Here is a 26389-nt window from a genome sequence, read left to right on the forward strand (position 1 = left end):
TAACCTCCAAGATGTTTAATATTTTACAATTTAAAGAAAACAAATCCATTATACAAATTTCATTCAGACCCATCAGCTACATATAAAGCCTGTACAGGATTGTGGACTGAATACAAACCGATGTACATTTGTATCAGTTCTTCTCAAGAACATTATTATTTTCACACCACTATCAACAACATAAACAAAAGTCAGAAATCATTTATTTTTCTAAACTTGCTGCATTAAAAAAATTTCTAAATATAACCACATTTAAACTCAAAAACAAATTACAACTACTTCTTTATGTTTAGCAGCACTGCACACCAAAGCATGTCACTCTTTCCAATTACATCCATAGGTTATGTCATTCCTTCATTGGCAAAATCCCTCCCAACAGACATTTAGAAAAGCACTGTGGATGGAGGAAACTCATTCCACAATCTGAACATAAAAGCATTTATGTATAATAATGAAAATACTACACCATCCTACAAAGGAGATTGTGTTAATGGAGATTCAACTCCTTGAGTAGTTCTGTATTATATATGTGAAAGATAATGCCACCATTGTATCTAAAATTGAATCTGAAATATGGATAACAAAACTGTCCACAGCTATTTTCCACCACATAATGCAGCTTTTACAAAGTGTACAATTGCTAAGTTTACATAAGAAATATAGGAGGATATCTACTACTTAAAATTCTGTATTGTTACTAAACTGAAGGAAAAAAAAGTACAAAGAAACATACATTTTCATTCATTTGGAAAATGTAAAAAAATCTGTACTAATATATAATCTCTTCACTTTCTCCAATCTACAAATGAACAGAATGCCTAGCCACTGTCATGCAGATAAGTTGCTCAGAATTCAATTACTAAATCAAGCAATAAACGAATAAAAACCCTGTCGGTAATACACAGACGACCTCTTTAACAGTTTCTATTCTTTAGCAGCCTTGGATGATTTCAAAATTTGCAGCTTCAGCTCTTTTATCATCATCTCTAACTTCTGTCTTGCCTCCCGCTCCTGTCTGAGTTCGTCTTGAAGTTCTTGCCTATCAGCCTCAGCGTGGTCCAGTCGCTGTCTCAGTTCTGCCAACTGTGTGATTTAAAAGGTTCGGTCAGTTTGCATTCCATTTTGTTTTTTCACGAATCTCATATTATCAGCAAATACCTACTTTCAAATTACATTTTACAAAAAGAACTATTTCATGCCTATCACAATCCCCTAAGTGTGTAATACCATTACTCTAGCATTGGACAAGACATTAAACCGAGTTAAAGCAAAGGATAAATAAAAATGAACACACCTATAGCATTTTAATTATTTTCTGTACATTACCAGACATCCTGTATCAGCCTGTTCATGCTAGTTTGTGTGTCTTCCCTCAACTGTAAGCAACTGCCAGTGTAAGCAATTTGCTTATTTTTGATTCAGTACTTTTGAGCGTCGGACAAGAGTTAATATTTGTTATTATGTTGATGTGAAGGCCCTTATTAAAATATTTAATCATCAGAGAGATAGACTGGCAATTTAGGTCACTAAATTACAGGAACCCGATAAAAATTTAAGGCAATAAAGGCCAGAAAATCATCTTCAACAAAATAATACAAAATTGAGTTTAACAATATTATCTATCTTGAAATCTCGCCTAGTGAATGAGCTTTAACACAGCAGTAATAGTTTCCATTTCCACGTTGAAAGGGTACATACACAAACTGAGTAATTCTTACCTGTGCTGCATATTCGGCCTCTTTGTCTTTCTCTAAATTTGAGTCACAGGTACATTTTTGCTTCATTACCTGCTCTAGTTTTTTCTCTAAGTCCTTCTGCTCAACATAGAACTCTTCCATTCTCTGAGCATGTTCGCTCTGTAAAGACTCAAGTTCCTTCTGCAGATTCTGCTGTTCTTCAGTGAGTTCCCTCATAGCTTTTGAACTACTCAACATTTCCACTTCCTGTAGGGAAAACAATCACAATACAGTTTTTACTTCATTTCCATCACGTTAAAATTTCAGTTCAGAAAAAATAAGTCAGAAAATATCTAAAATTCAGCTGTTCTTTTTTGTCTATAAAAGTACAGAGTATATTAAAAATATATGGAAATCTTTTTAAAAATTTACTGCATGGGTGAAATCTGCTGTTATATGGGTTTTGTTCAAGGAAGAAACAAAAAACAACAAAAAAGAATGAGAATTGTTTATAAACATTCGATTACTGTTTTCAGCTGTCATCTATATTCCTTGTAAACCAGAGTCCTTCCGCATTTAACTTGTCAAACCTTTTATCCAGTGAAGTATTGAGTGTTTTTACTATAAATTCAAAATACATCATCATAACAAAAAAGAAAGAAGGAGGTAGGAGGGAGAAAAAGAGAGAGGGGAACCAAGGAATTATGGCTATAACTTCATGCACAAACTAGACGGAATCTGTTAACTAATTAAAAATTAAAATAAAGTTTTTAAGTATATTAAAATTGGCTATCAGTATGACACTGAATAATGAATAGGCATTTGCAATAGATCAACTTGACTTCTCTTGCAAGGAATATGTAAAAATATCTTTTTATAATGAACCATCATTTAAATAACAATTTACCATCTGAAGTTGTTGCTTCTTTTGCAAAATTGAGTTCAGTTTTTCCTGTTGTTTTACATAAGTTCTCATTACTTCTTCCATGATTTTTCCTTTATCATCTTCACAAGTGACATCACTGACAAGAAGCGGGGATGAGGCTGTAGCATCATGATCAATTCCCACGTTGCTTGTGTCTCTGACTAAGTTGCAAGTGGCAGAGTCCGATTTCTTTTTATTCGGAGAACTATTTAAGATTGATCGATCTTTGGGGGAGGAATCAAGTACAATATACGAATACCACTGTTAAAAAGTCATTAGAACACTACAGCAATGAAATAAATAAGACAGTTCAGTTCACACAGTAAACAAAAAATGAAATACTTAGATAATATTATCCCCCAAATTGATACACATGTTCAATTCAATCTCTATGAAAATCCCAACTGGATTTTTGGTAGATATTGATAAACTGACTTTAAGACTCACATGGAAGTACAAAATATCTGAAATAGACACAACAATCTTGAAAAAGAACAACTTACAGTTCCAAAGCTTACTACAGATATCAAGACCATGTGTGGAATTGACATAAATAAAAACATACAGATCAGTGGGGGAAGAGCTCAAAATCCAGAAACAAGTAAACTCATAGTTGCACAGGCAACTACTTTTTGGGAAGAGTGCCAAGACAATTCAATCAGGAAAGGATAATCTGTCAACAAACAGACAGCTGTATCTACATCCATCCATCTACTTGGTGGGAGCAGGGTCCGAGATCTGGTACAATGGGTTAAACCACCCCTTGGGACACCCACAGCCCTCATCAGGGCCTGTTGCCAGTCCTTGCTGCTCTGCTGACGACTCACTACCCGAATGGGAGACCAAGATGTATTCCTAGCTCTGATTTCACCCATGAACACTGCAGACAACTGGGAGTAAAATAGCATATGGAAGATCTCCATCACTCTTTTAAAAATAAAAGTAAAATAAAATATTTAAAAAAAAAACGAGGCTGGACCTCACAGTGTACATAAACAATAACTTAAAACTAGCTCAATTTTGGACCTAAATGTTAGATATTAAAACCAATTAGTGTAAATCTCTCTGATCCTAAATAAGAAACATAGATGTAAGAAACCATAGAGCAAACATTTTGTTTACTCAATACTATGTCAATTAATTCCATAATGTTGTATATTGATGCTGAGGTTTTGTTGGGGCTTTTAACTGACCGGAACTTTACTCTGTTAGCTCTACCTTCAGACCAAAGAAGGTCTCCCCAAGAGGCCACTGAACTTATCTGGACAATAAGACGCTGGACTTTATGCTAGGTATATGCTTGCAATGAAGGAATCTCAACTGAACTTGAACTGTGGTTATGCAGCAAGGTGGAGGAATCCACTATGGGGGGAGGGGTATGGGAGGGGTGGGGGGAATCCCAGTGCCTATAAAACTGTATCACATAATACAATGTTAATAACAATTAAAAAAAAAATCTAAAAAAAAAAAGAAACCATAGAGCAAGCAATCAAAAAATTTAGTTCATAAAAGCCTAAAAAACATTAGTGTTTCAAAAGACATGTAACACAAGAGTGAAGACAACTGAAAGAGCAGGCTATCAAATACCTGCATAAGGAACTAGTATCAAAAATGTATAAAGAACTCAGACAATTCAATAGTAAAGAGACAACCCAATTTACAAATGGGCATTTTGCTGTAGTGGGTGAAGCCACCACCTCTGGTACCTATATCCCATATGGGCACTGGTTCAAGACTCAGTTGCTCCACTTTCAATCCAGCTCCCTGCTAAAGTGACTGGGAAAGCAGCAGAGCATAGCCCAACTGTTTGGGTCCCTGCACTCACTTGGGAGACCTGGATGAAGCTATTGGCTTCAAACCAGTCCAGTTCTAGCCATTCTGGCCATTAAGGAAATGAACCAACAGATGGAAAATCTGTCTCCCCCGCTCTCTTAAACACTGCCTTTAAAATAAATAAATAAACTTTCAGAAAAAAGGCAAAAAATCTGCACAGAATTTCTCCCAAGATATGCAATATCCAAAAAAAAAAAAGTTAGCGTTGTGGCACGGCAGCTCAGGCCACTGCCTACACTGCCTTCATCCCCTATCAAAGCGTGTTCGTTTGAGTCCTAGCTGTTCCACTTGCAGTCCAGCTTTCCGCTAACATACATGGCAGAGCAGTAGGAGACAGCCCAAGTGTCTGGGTTCCCATAACCCAAGCAAGAAACACGAATGGAGTTCAGACACCTGGCAAAATCTGGCCCAGATCTGACCAGCGGCCACTTGGGGGATGAATCAACAGATGACGTATTTCTTTATCTGTCACTGTGCCTTTCAAATAGATTAGATAAATAAATTCAAATAATTTTTTTTAAAGTATGATATGTGAATTTTGTTTTTAAAAACTTAGAATTTAAGAAATAAAATATCATGTGAATATGGCATAAGACACATTACTTACTATTTATCATATTTGCATCCAAAGAAAACTAAGTTTTAAAAATCTCAAAACTAAAGAGTCCCAGAACATCTACATTCACTTAAAAATGCTGCAATGGTTGCAAGGCAGCCACACCGTCCAAGGCCTGAGTGCAGCAGCACACTGTGCTGTAGGAGGCAAGAGGCCACACCTGAGGATAGCTGCTGGGTCTACTGTCCACTCATCAAGATGACCAGTCAGCATACTGCACTCACGTCAACGGCCCAGCTCCCAGAGCTTTCGTGGTTACTTTATTTCATGACTAAGTTTCCCTGAATTCTACATCCAACTCTACTCTTACCCCTTAATAGTAATAAAATGATTAGCTCAGCTCACAGCAATTTTAAAAATAAGGATCTACTAAATAAAAGAGAGGCAAAATGACCCCAAAAAATTGCTTGCAATGTGAAGTCACAAAGACTACTCTCTCTCTCTCTCTCTCTCTCTCACACACACACACACACACACACACACAGTCTATAGCTACTGCCATTTTATTAAAGTACAGCAATTTGAAGTTGGGGAAAAAAAATCATTCTGAAAGGTAGCATCTTCTAGTGAAACACATGAAGAACGAAAGCGTTTTCTAAAAAATGTGCTAAAACAGAAATCCTCCGAAAACACTGAATAAACTGTGTTTATTAAAGATCTGATCTTAAAAAAATAATTACCAGAACTGTGGTGTATCAGAGTAAGCCATCGCCTGTCAGGCCAGTATCCCATACGGGTAAGGGTGCGTGTCCTAGCTATTCCACTTCCAATCCAGATCTCTGCTAACACGTCTAAGAAAGCAGAAGACGGACCAAGTACGTGGGTCAATGTACTCATATGAGCGACGCAGGAACTCCAGGTCCTGCCCAGCCCTGGCCTTTGCAACCATCTGGGGATTCAAACAGTAGATGGAAGATCTTTCTCTCTCTAGATGGAAGATCGATCTCTTTCTCTTTCAAATAAATCTTAAAAGAAAAAAAAGACAACTTTCTCACTACTTACCTGTACGTCCATATAATTCTCGGTTTATTTTCAAATCCATCTTCTCCTGTTCCTCCAGTGAGACATCTGGATAAGAGACTGCTTTCTGAGGTTTCCCACCACCATGAGGTTTCTCTGGCAGTCGTGATGCAGTCTTACTTGCCTCTGCCTTTGTAACCTCTTTGGACTGGGATACAGCAGAAGTAAGCGACACATTGGGGGCAACCACTTTATCACACATGTATAAATAGTAGCTGAAAACAAATAAAAGTAAAGTAAGACACTTCACACATTTAGATAAAAACATCAAAATATGCGGGAAAACATCAAAATAACATTACACATTTCTATGCATAAATCCAATATTTTTCCAGACACAGCAGTCACAAAACAAATCCTTAGGAAAAATGAACATCTGAGAGGCTTTTGTTACTCTGCAAATTTCTAAGCACTATAATGTGTCCTCACTCTATCAAAATCACTTGAGAACTACGAGGAAACTCTTCATAGAGCAGTCTAGCAGCCTTGAGTGGATTAATTCCAGAAAGAGGACAGGTCACATGCCACTTTCCAGACCTGTTTTTGCATTCACTGCCCCTCCGAGGCCGGCTGTGCTTGCTCAGCTGGGGTGAGGCTGCAGCAGGACAGTCCCATGGCAGAGTCCCCAAGGCCCAGCTCACCTCAACGCTGCTGCCCAGCTACCCGACAGTTCAACTTGTATCAGATGCTACAGAGCACTCTTCTTACAACATTAGATGGCAGTAACAAAATGCATGAAATTAAGACTGATATGCTAACTACTAATTTAATTCAAAGTTCACAAAAAAATTGTCCAGATCACCCGAGAGGTTCACAGAACAAATATGAACTCAATATTAAAGTAATGTTGTTTTGAAATACAACCTGAGGAATCTTCATCAAAAAGACAACCATTTAAGCTAAAACTTCATCCTCTAAACTTCAATCTCTTTAATATCACTTTTTCTAATTATATAGAACATATCGTTCCTTATGAAATGAATGCTAGGACTGAAATCTCAACATTACTATGCTAAAACCAAAACAAAACCAAACCACATCAACCTGAAAGATGCACAAAAGACTTATTTCAAAATGCAATAGTATGACAGTGATTATGCAAATACAAATGATAAGACTAAGACTCTTCTATCACCATGCTCAGGGATAAGATTTACAGAAACAGATCAAATCTGGGACTTAAAACAAACTGTACAATCTACGCAAGTAGAAATTCTCACAGAAAAACTGAAAATATAAAATAACTCTAAATAACCCTATTTAAAATATTAATAACTCTAAGTTCCAGGATTTTTTTTAAAATATCAAAATTGCACACCAAATTCTGAATTAGTTTATCTCTTAAGAAGAGGGAAATCAAAGAACCTTGATTTTTTTATTTGAAGAAAGAAATGACCAATTTCTAGAAAAAACTTAGAAACATCAAGTAAAAGTTACTACAAATATGTAATACAATTAATGATTCATTTCACTTTAGACTATGTCTCTGAATTTTTTTCCTACTAAGAATGACCAGGCAATATAATTCTCCTATAATCTCCCTGTGATGATAAAGAAAATAGGAAATCTCAACGTATTTTTTTTTAGCAACAACTTTGGTTATGACATTCACATCCCAGCTCCAATGTTCTTACCGTCCTCCTGCTCGTGAGGGTCCAGGCGTTGGGTCCCCGTCACCCACACAGAAGACCTGCAAAGAGTTCCTGTTTCCCAGAACCCTGCCCAGCCCCGACCATTGCAGATATTTAGGGAGCAAACCAGCACACAGAAATTCTTTCTGTCCATCTCTGTTTGCTTTCTCTGTCTTTCAAATACCAATTAAATTTTTTTTTCAAAGCTAATGTATTAACAAACAAGTTTAACATTAAATAATGAACTCTCAACAGCAAATACCTGGGATGCAGAAATGAATGTGTCGGAGAGACATGGTCACCTTCCTGCTTTATAACAGGATACCATGACGGTACTTCCATTCCTGATGGCGCATCTGCCTACAAAGAAAAAAATGTGCAAGAGGAAAGTTTACTGAGGGAATACCGAGGGGGAAATCTGATGGCTAATTTCACGTGTCCAGTTAACAGGGTCACTGCATGAAGAAGAGTTTCATTATTTAAGAACCATAATAAGGCAGTATTTCCTTAAGGTAGAGATACAGAACCTTTTTTCTGCCAAGAAACATGCAGCTATTTATAACATTATTCACAGGCCAAACAATATTATCAACTTAAAAATTAGCCTGCTAGAGATGTGTTGAATTGCAAGTTCGGCCTGCAGGGGCAGGGCCAGACCAGAGGACTTCACAGGCCTGATACGGCAGAAGGAATGGTCTCCAAGTCACTTCAAAGTCACATCTGGTCACTCAGAACTCAAGGAGACTACTACGTGAACTCTGCCAAGAACAGTGTCAGTACACACGTTAACACAATTACCAGAAATAATTTCACACCTATTTCTTCCTCTGCTCTAGTTTAAATAATAGAGTTCTCCAGCCTTAGGACCCTACACCCAAGTGAGAGACCCAGAAGAAGCTCTGGGTTCCTGGCTTCAGATCAGCTCAGCTCCAGCCACTGTGGCCATATGGGGAGTGAACCATCAAACGGAAGATCTTCCTCTGTCTCTCCTGCTCTCTGTATATCTGCCTTTCAAATAAAAATAAATAAACCTTAAAAAAAAATAGTGTTCTCCAGAAGCACAGCAGTAAGGGGTTCTAATTCTATTTTTACTGCTACAATCAACCAGTTTCTTCATTTGTGCATTACTGCATAGCATGTTAGCCTAATAACATTCTACAGCAATAAATGCTTTGCCAAAATTTAAATTCAATTAATTCTTTAAATTCTTTAAAAAAACAAAACAAAAACAATTTAAAGATTGATTTTATTTTTAATTGAAAGGGAGGTTTACAGAGAGGAGCAATAGCTATCTTCTAGCCACTGGTTCACTCCCCAAAGTGGCTGTTAACATCCAGAGCTGGGCTGATCTGAAGCCAGGGGCCAAGAGCTTCTCCTGAGTCTTCCATGCTGGTGCAAGGGTCCCAAGCCTTACGCCATCCTCCATTACTTTCCCAGGTCTGAAACAGAAAGTTGGACTGGAAGTGGGGCAACCGGGACACAAACTGGTGCCCATATGGGATGCTGGTACCACAGGTGGAGGCGCCCACCCCAATGACTTTAAAATAATAATTGTCAGGAGGGCCTAGTAGCTAAATTTTCCTCTTGCATCCGCCGGGATCCCATATGGCTGCTGGTTCGTGTCCCAGATGTTCTGCTTTTCATTCCAGCTCCCTGCTTGAGCCCTAGGAAAGCAGCAGCAGATGGCCTAAAGCCTTGGGACTCTGTACCTGTGTGTGAGACCCAGAAGCTCCTGGCTCTTAGTTTGAGATTGGCTTAGCTCCAGCCGCTGTGGCCACCTGGGGAGTGAACCAGAGGACAGATCTACCTCTCCTTCTCTCTATAAAATCTGCCTTCCAATAAAAATAATAAATAAATCTTTTTTAAAAAAAAATTGTCAGTTAACAGTGCTTCCTGATGAAAAAGGAAGGTTTGGTAGTTGTTTGCTTTTTTTTTTTTTTAGTGAAGGATGAATTGTACCTGCAAATAAAGGAAACCAAAGTTCTACCTGCTGAAAACCTCAGTGCTAATAAATATACATTAAGTAAGCATCATTATGTTTCACAGATTAAGACAAATGAAGAAAATTGCGAGAAAATAGAATATATACTTGTTTTTCTCTTTCTTGCCTGCTACCTCCATACACACATTACCTAACAAATTACAGTAATTACCCTAGTCTTAGAAGAAAAAAACTATTTTTCATTCTTAACTGTCTATTTTCATTGTATTTCAAAGGCAAAGAGAGACATACATGTAAGACGGGGAGAAATCTTATATTCAATGGCTTCATTTCCTAAATGCCGGCAACAACAGAGCTGGGCCCGACTGAAGCCAGAGGTGGGGAATTCAAATTGGGTCTTGACTATAGGGTGGCAGGGACCTGCTATTTCATAGCCTGGAATGCAACCAAAACTTGAACCTAGGAACTCTAGCATGCAATACAGGTGTTTCCAATGGCACCTTAGCCACTATAGCAACTGCTTACTCAAGAGAAGAGCACCTTTAGAAAGAGGGACTAGCTTCCTGGCACAAGATGGACAGAAGACTATACATAAGAACTGAACGTTTTTCAAAACCCTCAACTCTGATGAAATATTCTGAACAACCAAATACGTATTCAGTCACAATTCTGACCTAATATTCATGATTTGGGCAAATTTAGTTGCTTATTTATAGGCAAAATAAATCACAGTTAGTTTCTCAGCCTATTTAGTCTCCCAGTTTATTTCTGACTGTAAATCAGAAACCGATTTTTGGCAAGAGAAATAGTAAATGACAAGTGCTACCTGAGAGCAAAAGGAGAGAATTACAAGATGCAAACTGAAAAACTGCTTCAAAAAGCAAACCGGGGTGGGTATGGTGGCACGCCCACACTGGAGTGCCTGGGCTCAAGTTCCACCTCCTCCACTTACAACTGAGTTTCTTGTTACCGCATCCAATAGGCAGCACTTGGTGTCCCAAGTCCTTGGAGCTCTACCATCCTTGTGGGACACCTCAATGAGATTCCTTGCTCTTGGCTTTGTCCTGGCACAGCCCTGGTTGTTGCAGACATTTTGGCAATGAACCAGATGGAAAAGCAGTCTCATTATCTCAATCGACATCTTTCTCTCTCTCTCCAACTTCCCATCACTCTGTCCTTTACATAAGTCTTAATTTTAAAAGAGACAAGACAGTCTGAGAACTTAAAATTCAGACCAAACAAATAATTTAACATATCTGTTTCCCCTACTTCTCCCTAACTCAACAGAGTCTAACTGATTTTAAGAAATCTTAAGTTAATGTAACATAGTTTTGGTACATTCTGTATACCCAAATAGATTTAGAATTATTTAAAACACCTTAGGTTAAGTTGTTTGTTTGCTTGGTTGTTTTTAAGTGCTTTCAAAAGTAACTTAACAGGCAGGAAGATACTTTGTACCTCTACCCTGTAGGACAAGAGAACTATTAATGGAGCTGGTTAAGCTACAAGTGCAATGCCTGCACCCCGTATGGTGCCAGTTTGTGCTCCAGCTGCTCCAACTTCCCACCCAGCTCCCTGCCAATGCACCTGGGGCAGCAGCAGGAGATGGATTAAGTCCTTGGCTCCCTGCACCCACAGGGGATACCCACATGCAACTTGTGACTCCTGGCTTTGGCCAGACCTGACCAGGCCACTGCAGCCTTCTCAGCGATGAACATCTCTCTAGCACTTCTAAGTCCGCCTTTCAAATAAGGTTGTTAATGAGCACAGATAGGCTCATTCTAACAAATCGATGATATCTAAGATCATATTAACTTATTTTTAAGAAGTCATCTGTTAAACTTACTATTTAGAGAACAAAGTTCCTCTTCATATTTGAACTAATTCTAGATGTACTATACAAGAAATGTCTCCAGATTTAATTAAAAGTACTGAAATTGATTTACACAACTACAGGCTTTTATAGTAAGCATACTGCAATCTCAAGTCTTTAGGAAGACTAACAAAGATCTAAACATCTTCAAAGATTTCAACTAGAACGCTTAATTCAGTTTTGATCACTAAGTTAATTTCTAAATTCTACATTTACTTTGTTTTTATTTTTATTCATGACACAAACTTCTCTTTACTTCTGACGTCATCTATTTCTGTATCTCAGAAACTACCTTGAATAATCACTAGTACATTCATTTATTTCTAGAAATACTCATTCCACAGTCCTTATTCTTTATTATCAATTTTCATAGTAACTCACCAACAGAGTCACAGACTTTAAAGATTTCCTTAAGAAAATTTTGCCCTCAAGCTCACCAATGGGTGCCAACACTGTGTCATAACTGTAGTTTGCTACTTGCAGTTCTGCATCTGATATGGGTGCCTGTTTGAGTGCCAGCTGAGTGGAGGATGGCCCAAGCACGTGGTCCTCTGCATTTAAATGACACCTGAAACAAACTCCTGGGACCCCTGCCTCAAGCCTGGGGCTATCAGGCTTGAGGAAGTAAAACATCAGACGAAAGATTTTTTTTTTTTTCTGTATCTCTCCTCCTCCTCTCCCTCTGTGTAACTCTGCCTTTCAAATAAATTCTTCTAAAAAAAAAAATCAGTCAGGAGCCGATACCGTAGCCTAGAATCCCATATAGATGCTGGTTCATATCCCAGCTGCTCCACTTCCCTTTCAGCTCGTTGCTTGTGGCCTGGGAAAGCAGTGGAGAATGACCCAAAGCTTGGAACCCTGCTCCTTGCTCCTAGCTTTGGTTCGGCTCAGCTCTGCCCATTGCAGCCACTTGGAGAGTGAACCGGTTGACTTTCTGTCTCTCCTTTCTGTAAATATGCCTTTCAAATAAAAGTGAATAAATCTCAAAAACAATTGGGTGCTGGGACTGTAGCGCAGGAGGCAGAGCTTCTGCCTGCTGCACTGGCATCCCATGGGGCACCTGTTCAAGTCCCAACTGCTCCACTTGCGAAATAGCTCCCTGCTTATGGCCCAGAAAAGTGGCAGAAGGTAAGTCCCTGCACTTACATGAGACCCAGAAGCTCCTGGCTCCTGGCTTCAGATTGGCTCAGCTCCAGCAGTTGCAGCTATTTAAGGAGTGAACCGGGGGATAGAAGACTGCCTCTGTCTCTCCTCTTTGCATCCTTGCCTTTCAAATAAAAACATACTTAAAAACTTAAAGAGTACCTATTATAGGGCCCAGCAATGCGGCCTAGCAGCTCAAGTCCTTGCCTTGAACGTGCCAAGATCCCATATGGGTGCCAGTTCTAATCCCAGCAGCTTCACTTCCCATCCAGCTCCCTGCTTGTGGCCTGGGAAAGCAGTCGAGTCCAGCCCAAAGCTTTGGGACCCTGGCACCCGTGTGGGAGACCCGGAAGAGGCTCCTGGATCCTGGCTTCGGATCGGCATAGCATCAGCAGCTGTGCTCACTTGGGGAATGAATCATTGGACAGAAGATCTTCCTCTCTGTCTCTCCTCCTCTCTGTATATCTGACTTTCCAATAAATAAATAAATCTTTAAAAAAAAAAAAAACAAAATTACCTATTATAGTCCCCTGACCAGGTCTGCTTGAACATCAGCTAGAGGTCAAGAAGCATCCTATCTTGCATTTTCAGTACCTAATTCATGCAGCAGGGAGTCGGGAACTATCTGAATGATGGCATAGTTCCCTAATTCCCTGGGTTGCCATTTAAAAGGCTGCTCTGCTACCACAAACCTCACACGACAAGCCTCTTTCCTGCCTGCCATTCTTCTATTCCAGCAGCCCAAAGAAGCCCAACTGTGGCTATGGAGTATTTCACCAAATAAACAAATTAAATAATGCATATTATAGAGAAATACGCAACACTAACCTTAGTAAAATGTTACAAGTTAATTTTACCTACTATGCTGTGGCAGGCCATAAACACACTTACAACAAATTATCCTAACTGCATGTTAAAAACAATTAAGCAAAACACATATTATACAACAAAACATTCACAGACATGCCAGATTTTCTCATCTATTCTGCATTTGTGTCAACATACAAATTAGGTTTTCAAAAAAGAACAATATAATTAAATGGCACAGCAGTAATGTGACTGATCAGGAATAAAAATTAGATTCTGAAATGTATGCATCTACTGCCTTTTTTCTTACCTTTCAACAAGGCAGTAATTTACTTCTTTGTATACTTAAACACTGAAATAAAATATATTGTATTACTTGGCGGAGAGAGAAGTAGATCGTCTAGTGCTTCAATTAGAGCCTTAACATTTTAAAATGTCTTTATCATCCACCTTCCCCACCATTATCTACTCTAACATGAACAGATGGTATCTTCATCCTACAGACATAAGCAGAATTTCAGACCATAGGTTCTTTCTCTAAGTCATAAAACTATGAGGCAAAATCTAACAATCCCAATATCTAACCAATAAAAGATAACATAACATAAAAATTAGCAAATGTCTTAGGAAACTTTGTCTCACTTCCTGCACCTTGCTGTGGTTACTCTGCATGTACACTCTTTTAATAATCAGTAAAGAACCACTGTATTTTGGTGATACAATATTTAGTAGTTTCATAATAGGAATAACTTAGAGCCAGATTTAAGTTGCCAAAAAAACCTGGCAATATAATTACACAGCACAGCCATTTCTAATACAAAAGCAATTCCACCTACTCAGCACTATTCATACACAAATATTCCAATCTGTACTTAAAATCTTTAGATTTTTAATAATAAACTGTTTTTAGTTGGCACTCCAGTTCTTGCTTACAGCATTAGATCAGTATATTTTTCAATTAATAGCAATGACTAGCACTGATGAACTAGAATCAGAACACTGCCTCAAAAAAAAAAAAGTGCAATTTCCAAAACTGTAACAAAAATGAGAATTTGGCTTTTTTAGCCTATATGTGAAAGTTCAGCAGTTAGGAGACACAGTTTGGGACACTCACACCCCACAGCACAATTCCATTCCCAACTCCAGCCTCCTGCCAACACGCTTGGGGAATGTGGGTCCCTGTCACCCACGCCAGGAGCCTACGACTGGTTCTGGGCTCCTGGCATAGGCCTGACCCAGCGCTAACTGGTGCAGTCAACTGGAGAGTGAACTAGCAGACAGAAGATCTCTCTCCGCCTTTCAAGTATTTTTTTTAAGGGCTATAAATGGTAAACAATAATTCTTAAATTTCTGTTGTGATAGGAACAGGTTAGTAAACTATCCTCTGAATGGAGTGTTTACGTAAGACATAAAATGTTACGCATAATAAATTCACGCAAGTTTGTAATACTAAATATGTATTACACACAACAGAATCCAGAATTATACAAAATGAATGGATGAATGAATCCAGGAATATACAAAACACACCCTACCACAGCTGCCACTACTCTAACTGAGAGAAACCCAGCAACTCTGGACAGGATCAGGTTTCTTCAGTAAGTCTAGCATGCTGTGAATGAGATTGGACCAATGAAAGAGAACAGTGTCACAAGGTTGCAAATGGCTACTTATGAGATTTTAAGGCCTAATATTGCATCCCATTTTATTCTATCACTAGAATTAATCAACCCTATGCAAAACTGACCTTCTGCACGAACTTAGCCAAGACAAACCTTCGCTAGGCACATAATGCCTACTGCTCTAACCAATTAGAAAAGGCATATGCACTACCCAGTCTCAAAAAGCTCATTTTAGCTTTGAACTGCTTAAAAACACAGAAAAACTAGACACTTGAATTCTTATAAAGAATGTGCAACTATTAATAGTTTATGCAAACGGGCAGTATATCACTCCTGGTGTATAAATAACCCAAGGAAAAAGAAACCAACTGATTTTTTTAAAATTCTGGAACTTTACAAAACAAAATCTTTTTAAAATTTCTTTTCCTTTTATATTTAGAACACAAGAGACTGTGGTTATCTCCCCAAATGCCCGCAACAGTCTGTGCCAGGTCAAAGCCAGGAGCCCACTCAATCCATTCTATGAGTGTGGCAGAAAACCAACTTTGGGCCATCACCTCGTGCCCTCTTCCGGTTAGCAAGAATCTAGAACCAGAAGCACAGCCATGGCTTGAACATTCTTAAAAGCACTGCTCCAACCATATCCAGAGTAAACAGTTTTTACATTGGAATTCTGTAGTGTTTAATCCCCTTAATATTATAAGCAGTTGGAAATCTCCATGCCCAATACATATTTTTACTGAAACAGTTGTCAAAAATTACAGCCAATACAAGCCTTAGGCTTTACTTGTCTAATTCAGCATATATTGCTAAAAATTTATGGTTGTGGAATATTTTGGCTTCCAAATCCTACAGACTGACAGGATCAAATCGGAGACTGGAGTGAGCCCTGGGATGCCTAGGCCTCATGTCAGAGTGCCTGCCATCAATCAAGGCCACTCCTGCCTCCTGACCCAGCCTCCTGCTGCAGCACAGCCTGGAACGCAGCAGTGACGGCTCCAGGGGTTCACTCACCCCGGGACCCTGGGCTGACGCCTGTGGGCCTTAGGCCTTTGGGAGGGAGTCAAAAATTTTAAAAAGACTTTAATTTAAAAAGCCTTCTAAGCAGAGATTAATCTTACCATTGCAATGTACTCTATTTTGTTTTGTACTGTATCATGTATCTTTTTAAACATGCGACTGATCCTCTAAATTCACTGCATGACCCCACTGATCTTTTTTTTCAACTGGGTTCTTAAGAGAACAGAAAGTGTCCCTAATCACAGAGTATATGAATTCATTTCTCTCCAAAGCACCCAGAAAGATCCCAACTTTGGGAGAACAGACAAAAAAAAACTCAGATTACTAATACTTTTTCAGAATCCCAGATGAGAAAGGTTACATGGATAATAAACTAACCTGATAAGAAACTTAGACCAAAAAGACACATTTCTAAGTTTTTATCATAAGCTTTTTAAAAAGAACGTTAATGACTCCATTGTTTAGTAGCAGCTAGGAACAGAACGCATTTCTTAAACAAGAGGGGGTACTATTTCCAAATTATAGATTTCACAAAAATGCCAGGAAGACAGGGTCCACAAATCTTACTATTAACAGAATAAGTTCCAAAATCTTAAATTACTCTGAACTCATTACAAGGGTTAAGAAACAAGAAATGTATTCTAAACTCGAAAGCAATTAAAACAGGCCAATGTTAGTGTCTATCATCCAAAACTTTAATGTCATCTCAGCCGAGCAATCACCACGGGCAGTACCTCTGAAACAAGTAATTGTACCTCTTCGGGTTTCAATCTAACATAAGAACTCAGAAAATACTTTGCATTTCTCCTAACAACAAGTTCCATCATCTTGCAAGTAAACAGATACTCAACTCCCATAATCACTGTGTACAAACAACTACGAAGTAACTGAATACTCCAGTTACCTTAGAAATACCTTCACCACATTCTAGATGTCAAGATAGCTGACATATCACCCTGTTTTCCTACATTAAAGACTAAACTCACAAACTGCTTTCTCCTTCTTTCATTTGATGAGTTATAATAATAGAGTACATGCAAATTAAGCATGTATGTAAAGGTTAAAGTATCATTTTTCAAAATAAAGCATTCAAGTGCTGCAGAGGCCAAGAAGGCTGCAGAAGCAGAAGCAATTCAACTACCTGAGGCCCTGAAAGTCCATGAACTCCAGGACGGGGCGGGAACCCCGGCGGGAGCCTGGCCCAGACTGGTTATCACAGTCATTTAGGGAGTGAACCAGCAAATGTAAGTTTCTCTTTCTCCTGCTCCACCTTTGAAATAAACAGATCTCCTTAAGTCTCTTTCACAAGCTAGGCTTGAACACTTCCAACAAGGAAGAAAATTTCATATTTTTATTTCAATGACCATTGCAGAAATGAAGAAGTGAAATGCAAATGCAAAACTAAATATAGTAAAATACATGTTGTCAGGGAAAACTTTTTTTTAAGTTGACTTCTTTAGGTCACCTACTTGCATCACAGATAGGTTTTTTTTTCCCCTCCACACAGAGAAAAATTATATTGTTTTGCCTACCTAATAGTACCTAATCTAAATCTTAACATAAGGTTATAAAACCGAGCCCTTAACTTAGTAGGGAGACCGTCAGCCACATGCTAACTGAAGAATCACCTGTAATTGTCATCTCATTACTATAAAGGACCTTCTCTAACGTGCTTAAAATCATCCTAAGTGAACACCATCTTTCAAATTTATTTACAGACTATGACTTTACTTGACACCCTTTTCTCCTGCTAGAAATTTAATGCAGACTTCGTAAAAAATGATCACTAGTGACATTGTTGTGTATATTTGGGCATCACAAAATACGATAACCATTTTTTCTAATGAAAATGAACAACTATTTGGCATAGCAGTTTAAGCATCTTTTGGGAATAGCCACACCCCATACCACACTGGATGAGTTCATTATCTGGCTCTACCTCCAAATCCTACTAACAGGCACTCAGAGGCAGCAGGCAAGGACTGTAACTGGGTCCATGCCATCCACACTGGAGACTCAGACCAAGTTCCAGGCTCCCAGCATTGCCCTGCCCAGCCCTGGCTGTTGTGAAACAGTAGGCAGAAATTCTCTACTTCTCTGTCTTCTGGAGTGAAACTGCCCTGGTGGGTGTGGTCATTTAGGGAGTGAACCAGCAGATGATTTCTCTCTTACTTTTTTTTTAAAAGATTTATTCATCTTTATTACAAAGTCAGATATATAGAGAGGAGGAGAGACAGAGAGGAAGATCTTCCGTCCGAAGATTCACTCCCCACGTGAGCCGCAACGGCTGGTGCTGCACTGATCCAAACCCAGGAACCAGGAAACTCTTCCAGGTCTCCCACACGGGTGCAGGGTCCCAAAGCTTTGGGCCGTCCTCGACTGCCTTCCCAGGCCACAAGCAGGGAGCTGGATGGGAAATCGGGCTGCCAGGATTAGAACCGGCACCCATATGGGATCTTGGTGTGTTCAAGGCAAGGACTTGAGCTGCTAGGCCACACCGCCGGGCCCTCTCTCTCTTACTTTCAACTAAGTAAGTAGATAAAAGTTCATCAGAGTTGGGAAATATCATTCTTACAAGAATTTTACTTTTTATTTATTCGAAAGGCAGAGAAAGGTATCACTCATCTACTAGTTCATTCTCAAATGTTTACAAAAGGCCAGGGCTGGCCCAAACCAAAGCCAAGGGCACAAATCTCAATCCAGGTCTCTCATAACAGTGGCACGAACCCAAGTTCACAGGGATGCCACAGTGACAACAGGCACCCCATACGGGTGCCAATTGGTATCCAAGTTTCTCCACTTAAAACCCAGCCCCCTGCTTGTGACCCGGAATGCAGGGCAGGATGCAGGATGCTCCCAGACCTTGGTCGCCTGAAGCCACATAGGAGACCTGGAGGAAACGCCCAACTCCTGCTTCAACCCAGCCCAGCCATTTGGGGAGTGAGCCAACAGATGGAAGATCTTTCTCTCCATCTCTCCTTTTCTCTAACTCCCAAATTAACAAGTTAAAATAATAAAAATATAAGCATGTCAAATTATATTATTACACTATTCATACAGTTCCTTACATAACAGGTTCATATACTCATGACAATCTTTATTTTAAAAAGTCTGATTTAGGAGGGGCAGTGCAATAGCTCAACTGGCTAATCCTCTACCTGCAAGCACCAGCATTCCGTATGAGGATGTGTCCCAGCTGCTCCACGGCCCATCCAGCTCCCTGCTTATACCCTGAGAAAGCAGCAGAGGATGGATCAAATCCCGGGTTCCTGCACCTATATGGGACATTCACAAGAAGCTCTTGGATGGGCCCCGCCCCAGCCAATGCAGCCATTTGGAAAGTGGATGGAATAGCCAAAGCCACAGCTGCCTTGCCATTTCAAAGCACCAATTCCTCCTCTCCAATGGACCCTGCTAAGACCAGGATGGCCAGGTGGTCGGGGGCAGAGCAGCTACAAAGTGACAGGAGCAGCCCGCAGAGGGTGAAGCAAAATTTCTGACTCTTACCCCACCGGAGGGCTTTCAGTCTCTGCTCTTTGTGCAATTTGGCCTCTCCAACAAAAGTAATTAAAAAAAAAAAAATGTGCTCTGAGCCCAGCACAGTAGCCTAGTGGCTAAAGTCCTCACCCTGCACACACTGGGAATCCATGTGGGTGCCAATTCATGTCCAGGCAGCCCCGCTTCCCATCCAGCTCCCTGCCTGTGGCCTAAGAAAGCAGTCTGAGGATGGCCCAAGACCCTTGGGACCCTGCACCAGCGTGGGAGACCAGGAAGAAGCTCCTGGCTCCTGGCTTCAGATCAGATCAGCTCCGGCTGTTGTGGATACTTGGGGAGTGAGCCATTGGATGGAAGATCCTCTCTGTATATCTAACTTACTAATAAAAATAAATAAATCTTTTTAAAAAAGCTGTTTCAAAATCCAGGTTGGTTTTTACTTTGACTGTTTTAGGGAAAAGGAGCGAAAATTGCTAGACTTCAAGTGAGAAGACCTGCACTCAACTCCCAACTCTACCATCTACCAATTTTACACAAGCAGGAACATGTGACCCATTTGGGACTGATTGTTCATTAAGAAAAATACTCCAGTCTGTCTGTCTTACAGTTTCAAAGACCTGACTCACAATGTTCTGAGGAGTGAATTTTTAAATTGTACAGTGGCAAGTCATAAGAAAACCACCACTGAATCATGTATTAAATGTAAGTCCAAATTGTAGAGTGTCAAGGGATCGCTTTCCCTGAAATCTCTTATCTGTGTGCTGGTTCAACCGCTCTGCTTCCAATCCAGCTTCCTGCTAATGTGCCTGGAAGGCCTCAGGGGCAGAGGATGTCAGTAGCGGGGCCCCTGCCACACACAGCTGGAAAATCAAGATGGAGTTCCAGGCTCTCGGTTTCAGCCTAGCCCAGCACTTACTGTTGCAGTTATTGAGAAGTGAAGACAGAAAATCAATCCCTTAGGAGTCATCGTGGGGCCATCTACAGCACCAACAATCCCACATGGACATCATTTTGAGTCCCAGCTGCTCCACTTCTGATCCAGCTCCAACTAATGGCCTGGGAAAGCACTGAGGACAGCCCAAGTCCTTGGGCCCCTACACCCAAACGGGAGATCCGGAAGAAGACTTTGTCCTTCTGCCACCCCTAATAACTCTCTCAGGTAAATACATCATTTTAGAAATATTTCCTTCTTCTAAATTTCCTTAAATTCCACTAAAACTACCTCAGCTTATAAAACTGAAAGCAATACCAAAATACAGTGGGAAAAAAAGAGTAACAGAACTAAAAGCAAGGGAAAATCTAAAAGTTAACACTTACCCAAAATAAAAAATCCTTACATTAATACATCCTGACACAAGGGACCATACCCCTCGTGAGGGATGGTTTCAATCGGAGCATATGACTTTTTAGTTAAGCAAATTCATCTACTTGCTTCTTTAACCTTTATCATGGCTCCCATGTGTTTGCCACACAAAGAACCAAAATATCAGACAAAGAAGTTTATCCCAAAACTGTTGTCAGAGTAACAGATAAGAGAAAGACTACATGGCAAGTAAGGGGGCCACTGATAGACCACTATAAACCAAGACCCTAGTACCACAATAATCTGAAGGACCACTCCACATTTGGAGCATACGGATCACCTCTGAACATACACCTCAGCTTTGGCCAAGTTCACTGTAACTCAGGTCCACACTCTGAGGCCTGACTCAAGTCGTTCCTGCTTTTAAATCAGTTAATAACCGAAGAACAAACTTAACTGGCTAACAGTGGCAAGGAACTCTACGTAACTAAGGAAGCAGCAACCCATAAACTACTCTAATAAGAGTCTCAAATTATCTTCATTGAACCTAGAAGTAAATTATCACCTTAAAACTACATCACTTAATTTTCCTTAAAATTTAAAAAATACCGTTAACAAAGAGCAAGATGCCAAATCTTAGCTTCTTGTCAAAAGTTTGTTGTAAATAATTTTAAGATATTCATTCAGTTCTTCTGTAAAAAACACAAGCAGAGATACTTTAAGAAATCAAAACCAAACATTAGAAAAACTACAATTTCTTTAACAAAACATGGCCAGCCTTTTGTTGTCATTAAAATATACATATAAAACTGCGTAACAGGGCCCGGCACCGTGGCCTAGTGGCTAAAGTCCTCGCCTTGAATGCGCCAGGATCCCATATGGGTGTCAGTTCTAATCCCAGCAGCGCCATTTCCCACCCAGCTCCCTGCTTGTGGCCTGGGAAAGCAGCTGAGGATGGCCCAGAGCTTTGGGACCCTGCACCCGTGTGGGAGACCTGGAAGAAGTTCCTGGTTCCTGGCTTCGGATTGGCACAGCACCCGGCCATTGCGGCTCACTTTGGGAATGAGTCATTGGACAGAAGATCTTCCTCTCTGTCTCTCCTCTCTGCATATCTGACTTTGTAATAAAAATAAAATCAATCTTTAAAGAAAAAAAACTGCCTAACAACAGAGTTTGCTACATTTTAAACACTTAGTGTTAATTACACATCCATTTTGGTTAAGAAAATACACAGACCAGCAAGTGAATATTTAAAAATCCAACTTTTTCAATTTCTCAAGCTTAGTTAGAATGAAAGTTTGGGTTAATTCTCCACATACTGCTATGGAGGGGAAAAAAAAGGCAATGATCTTTTTGCTGATAGCTTTTTATAACCCTAGTCAAAAACAATGTTTATCTTAGCTCTGTCACAATTATTTAATTGTTCCTTTCTTGTAAACGAAGCTTTGGTAAACAGAACCTCAAGACCATGGTTGCACCGTGGAAAGAGGCCTCAGGACCACACCACCACAAGAGTGTGGCTGCCCATTATCCTTTCTGCACGTGGAAAAAACACCAAAGTGTAAATTCTCTTTAGTCCTAAGAGAGCAACCGATCTATCTTCAAGAAGTAGAATGTGTGAGAAAGAGAGCAGCAGCAGGTCCCAACTGATCCACTGTCTGGATAGGGAATTGTGGAAGGGCCACCGCCCTTCAACGTCATTCGCTTCATCTACAAAATGGGAATAACCTTACTTACAACACTGTAGAGTCAAACCAGAAAACACACAGGAAGTCTAGAAACTGCAATAGCAACATACGACACGGATCGATGTCTTGTCACTGCAATCAGTTTCACGATAGCTTGCTACACTCTAAAAACAAAAATCCCACTTCAAAGTAAATCATTTCCGTTATTCTACATTGCAAGTTAGAAACACACACTTGCCTTAAGTTGAGTTCTCTTCCCATTTCTCACGCTGAATTTCTCCTTCATTTCTTCTAAAATTATTTTCAGCTTCTTTTCTTCAGGTGTCCCCAAGTACTTTTGGTTCACATGAAGGTAACAGTGCCATTTGGCCGATTCAAAACCCCAGTGGCAAGTTCTTTTGTCAGGTGATCTGTGAGAATGCATCACAAACGTCTGAGGTGCAAACATCCCACAGCACTCTAGACACTGAATACACGGAGCGTCAGGCTGCACATAGAACTGGGGTGCAAACAGACCCTGACATTTGCCCAAGCATTCATGTTCCACTTCAAAGGCACTGCCAGTTTCCTTTAACTGGGCCAATGAATGCTTAGCAGGAAGCAGGCTGCCATTTTGAGGAAAAGTCCGTGGCCGCAAAAGGGCATTACACAGTCTTTGTGCATCCGTTAATGTGATCAGCCCACAGGATGGGGCGTTGAATGGAAGAATTCCCAGGACCTTTAAGATATGAAGCTGGTCTGAACTACACCTTGAACAATATATGTACAATTCGTCACACACCGTGTTGATTTGCTGAAGTGAAAATTCTCGGAGAACAGAATTTAAGACTTGGGGCAAACAGAGTCTCTTTTCTCCTCCAACTTGAAAACAAGAAATCGACTCTCCTTCCAACACAGTCTGGGTGAGTTCTGTGGAGCTATCCGAAGGGATGAGCAGTGGGCCAGGAAGAACCTGAGGTGATGGCAGAGGCAGAAACACTGTGGGTGACATGCTCTCTTGGGCATACCGAGCGGAAAAGGCTGCTGGGCCACCCAGAGAGCTCTGACTACTTAAATGGAATTGTGCCAACGTGTGTTTCAAACTGGGATTGAGGTTTAAAGACTCAGGCATGGAAGCACAGGTTCGCTTGCCCTGCTCGTCCGCATCCGTCTCCATCACTGCGTCTCCACACTCCTCCAGGTGCTCCTTCTTCACCTTGCTCATCATTTTCCCGTTTCCATGAATGTCCGTCATCATCTTCTTCACGGGGGGGCTGCCATCCTCTGCCATCCCATTCAGTTTTTTATTTGAGCCCTGAACCAGAGGGAAGTTTGTCCGTAGGTGTTCCATGGAGACACAATTGAGTTAAATAAGGAAGTCTGACATTTGCATTTTTAATTAATTGCTCATTTGCAGAAAAGTAATGTTCACCAATACCGATGGCAACCAACAGGAAAATTTCCAAAGCGATCGCTTCGCTACAAGTTCTGTGACTTGGGCCTTAGTCTGCTTAAACCAGTGTGTGATTTCACTACCAATGCTATAAAACGTGTTTTGCCCCTAATAACAAAGAATTTGAAGAGGCCTATGTCTGAGGAAGTCTTTCTTTTCTTCAATTCTTCACATAACATTTAACAAGATAAGGTTACCAATTTCTCAATCCAAGATATCCAGGTTCAACGCAACTGTCTAGTTTGATTCTTTTAGTAAAACACACGGATCATTACTTTGCGACTGAAATCTACAATCACAAGTCAAAATGATTTAATTTTGCCACTGACACCATGAAAGTGTTGAGGGATATCATGGCCTCTAAAAGGATGCTGTTAGTCTGTGCTGGCAAACTGAAGGCTTGTCCGAATCCTCACACCAGCAAGAGCCTTCAATTCCACCTGAACTTCTACAACCCAAACTGATACTTTAGGAAAAACTGCCCAGTTATCTTCAAGGATTATAGTTGGTTCTTCTTTTAATTCACCTGAAAAAAAGAGAAGCGGGATTGGGCAGAGTTAAATTTGGATTTGCTCCAGAGGCCAAAGGGTCAGGTTGAAACTAGTTTCTTAACCTTCAACTGAATTCACTTTACCAAAGGCTGACACTTATTTAACTAGAAGAACCCTACTTTTAAACAGAAAGCCAACGTGGAAAGCAGGGAGAGAAGCAGCAACATCCCTCAGAGAAACGAAAGGCTACTCAAAATCAGAATACAAAGAACCTAAAACACCTCATCCCATCGAAAATTCAGTACCAGATGCTTTCTCAGCTGCATCATTTAATTCCAAAATAATTCATTACTTCTCCTAATCCGAAAAAAAAAAAAAGCAGCTCCATCTGAAAAATTCATATACAAGTCTCCATATCTACCATATGTAACTAAGTTACAGTTTTAAGTGCATTAATTCATCTGGTGAGGGTATGCTACCTCTCGGGAATAACTGCAGGCAAAAATTAACTTCTCCCTTTAAAGGTTAGCGAATTCGCTTCATGGAAGCCAAAAGCTACTGTCTCCGAATCTCCATCCTTGAACAAGACTAATCCGGGACAAAAAGCACCAGGCAGACAGCCCTTACAAAGAATGCAAATGGAGGAGGAGGGGAAAAAGGAGATTCTTCCTCCACTTCCTTCAAGAGAGAAAAATCCACCAAAAAAAAAAAAATCCAAAAAGCAGAAAAATTTGCTTCCCAAACTCCCTCCAATTAAAAGACTCAAAGGATTAAGGACGAAAGCTGCTAGCCAGCCCTCCTACCGACAGGGACACCACAGGGACACCTCAGCCAACCCTGCTGGAGAGGGCAGGACGCACGACCTAGACCCGGGAGCCCCCAACACCCTGCCGGTTCTCGCCCACGCAGCGCCACCCACCTCTCACCTGGAGTGGGGGGAAAGGACACAGACCCAAGGACCCGGAACGGCCTGGGGTGCGCGCCTGGGGTGCGCGAGGGGATGGGAGGAAGTGGAGGGAGGAGTCCCCCCACCCCCACCCGCGAATTGAGGGTAACCCCAAGTGCCCTCCCAACACCGCCCCGCCGCGGGGGCCGCGAGATGCTGGAAATCCCCCGCGCGCCCTCTCCCCGGGAAGTTCTGGGGTGTTACCCCGGCGTCCCCAAGCTGCGCCTCACCCCCACCCCCCGTCCGCCCCGGGTCAGGGACGAGAGGGGACGAGGGGACGGCGGGGCAGGTCCGGCGCCAAGCTCGCAGCCGCGCGCCGCCAGGCGCTGACCGCCCGGGTCGAGCGCAGGGCATCCCCGCCGGGCGCGGACAGACGGGGCGGGGGTGGGGGCGACGTGGTGACGGGCGTCCCGATCGCCGGGATTCCGACGGCCCGGGTCAAGTGCAGAGCCCTTCCCCCTGCCCCACCGTCCGAGGCGAGAGAGGCGCGATCCGCCCCGGGGACCACCCGTCCCCCGGACCCCGCCGCTCTGGCTCCGACCCCACCCGGGACCCGCGCATCCGGACCCCCGACTCTGGCCTCCTCGGGGAGCTCGGCCGGGCTCTGCGAACTCCTCACAACCCTGTCGCTCCGGCCCACTCCGCCGCCGGGGGCCGCGCGCCCCTCGCCTCCCCCAGCGCGCCCCCCGCGAGCCGCCGCCGCCGCACCTGTGCCCGCCGCCGCCGCCGCCGCTCGCCCGCTCCCTCCGGCTCCGCCGGCGCCGCTCCGAACCCCACACACGGCGCTACACACAGCCCTCTGACGTCACCGAGCCCTCGGCCCGCCCACGTCACTGCGGAGACACTCGGCTTCCCGCAGACGCCGCCGCCGTCTCCGGCCGCCCGGGGGAGAGCGAGGGCGGCGGGGACTGAGGAGGGGGAAGGGC

The 26389-nt window shown here is 41.5% G+C and overlaps 1 protein-coding gene across 5 annotated transcripts; it reads right to left on the reverse strand.

Annotated features, from left to right (window-relative positions):
• SKIL (SKI like proto-oncogene) lies at positions 1 to 26389 on the reverse strand. Of its 5 annotated transcripts, none has more exons than XM_041002672.1 (7): positions 26172 to 26389; positions 22833 to 24552; positions 7964 to 8061; positions 6053 to 6285; positions 2584 to 2825; positions 1719 to 1943; positions 1 to 1083 (listed from the first exon to the last, which is right to left on the reverse strand). In XM_041002672.1, exons 2-7 carry the CDS (start codon positions 23922 to 23924, stop codon positions 925 to 927), a joined length of 2049 nt encoding a protein of 682 aa, XP_040858606.1. In that variant the 5' UTR covers positions 23925 to 24552; positions 26172 to 26389; the 3' UTR covers positions 1 to 924. The 5 variants fall into 5 exon arrangements, with proteins under 5 accessions (XP_040858606.1, XP_040858610.1, XP_040858607.1 ...); XM_041002676.1 differs by lacking the exon at positions 26172 to 26389 and having other exon boundaries at positions 6191 to 6285; positions 22833 to 23546; positions 23790 to 25412; XM_041002673.1 differs by lacking the exon at positions 26172 to 26389 and having other exon boundaries at positions 1788 to 1943; positions 22833 to 25416.

Source organism: Ochotona curzoniae, unplaced genomic scaffold, assembly GCF_017591425.1.
Source record: "Ochotona curzoniae isolate NIBS_2020 unplaced genomic scaffold, NIBS_Ocur_1.0 scaffold_2587, whole genome shotgun sequence".
NCBI lineage: Eukaryota > Metazoa > Chordata > Mammalia > Lagomorpha > Ochotonidae > Ochotona > Ochotona curzoniae.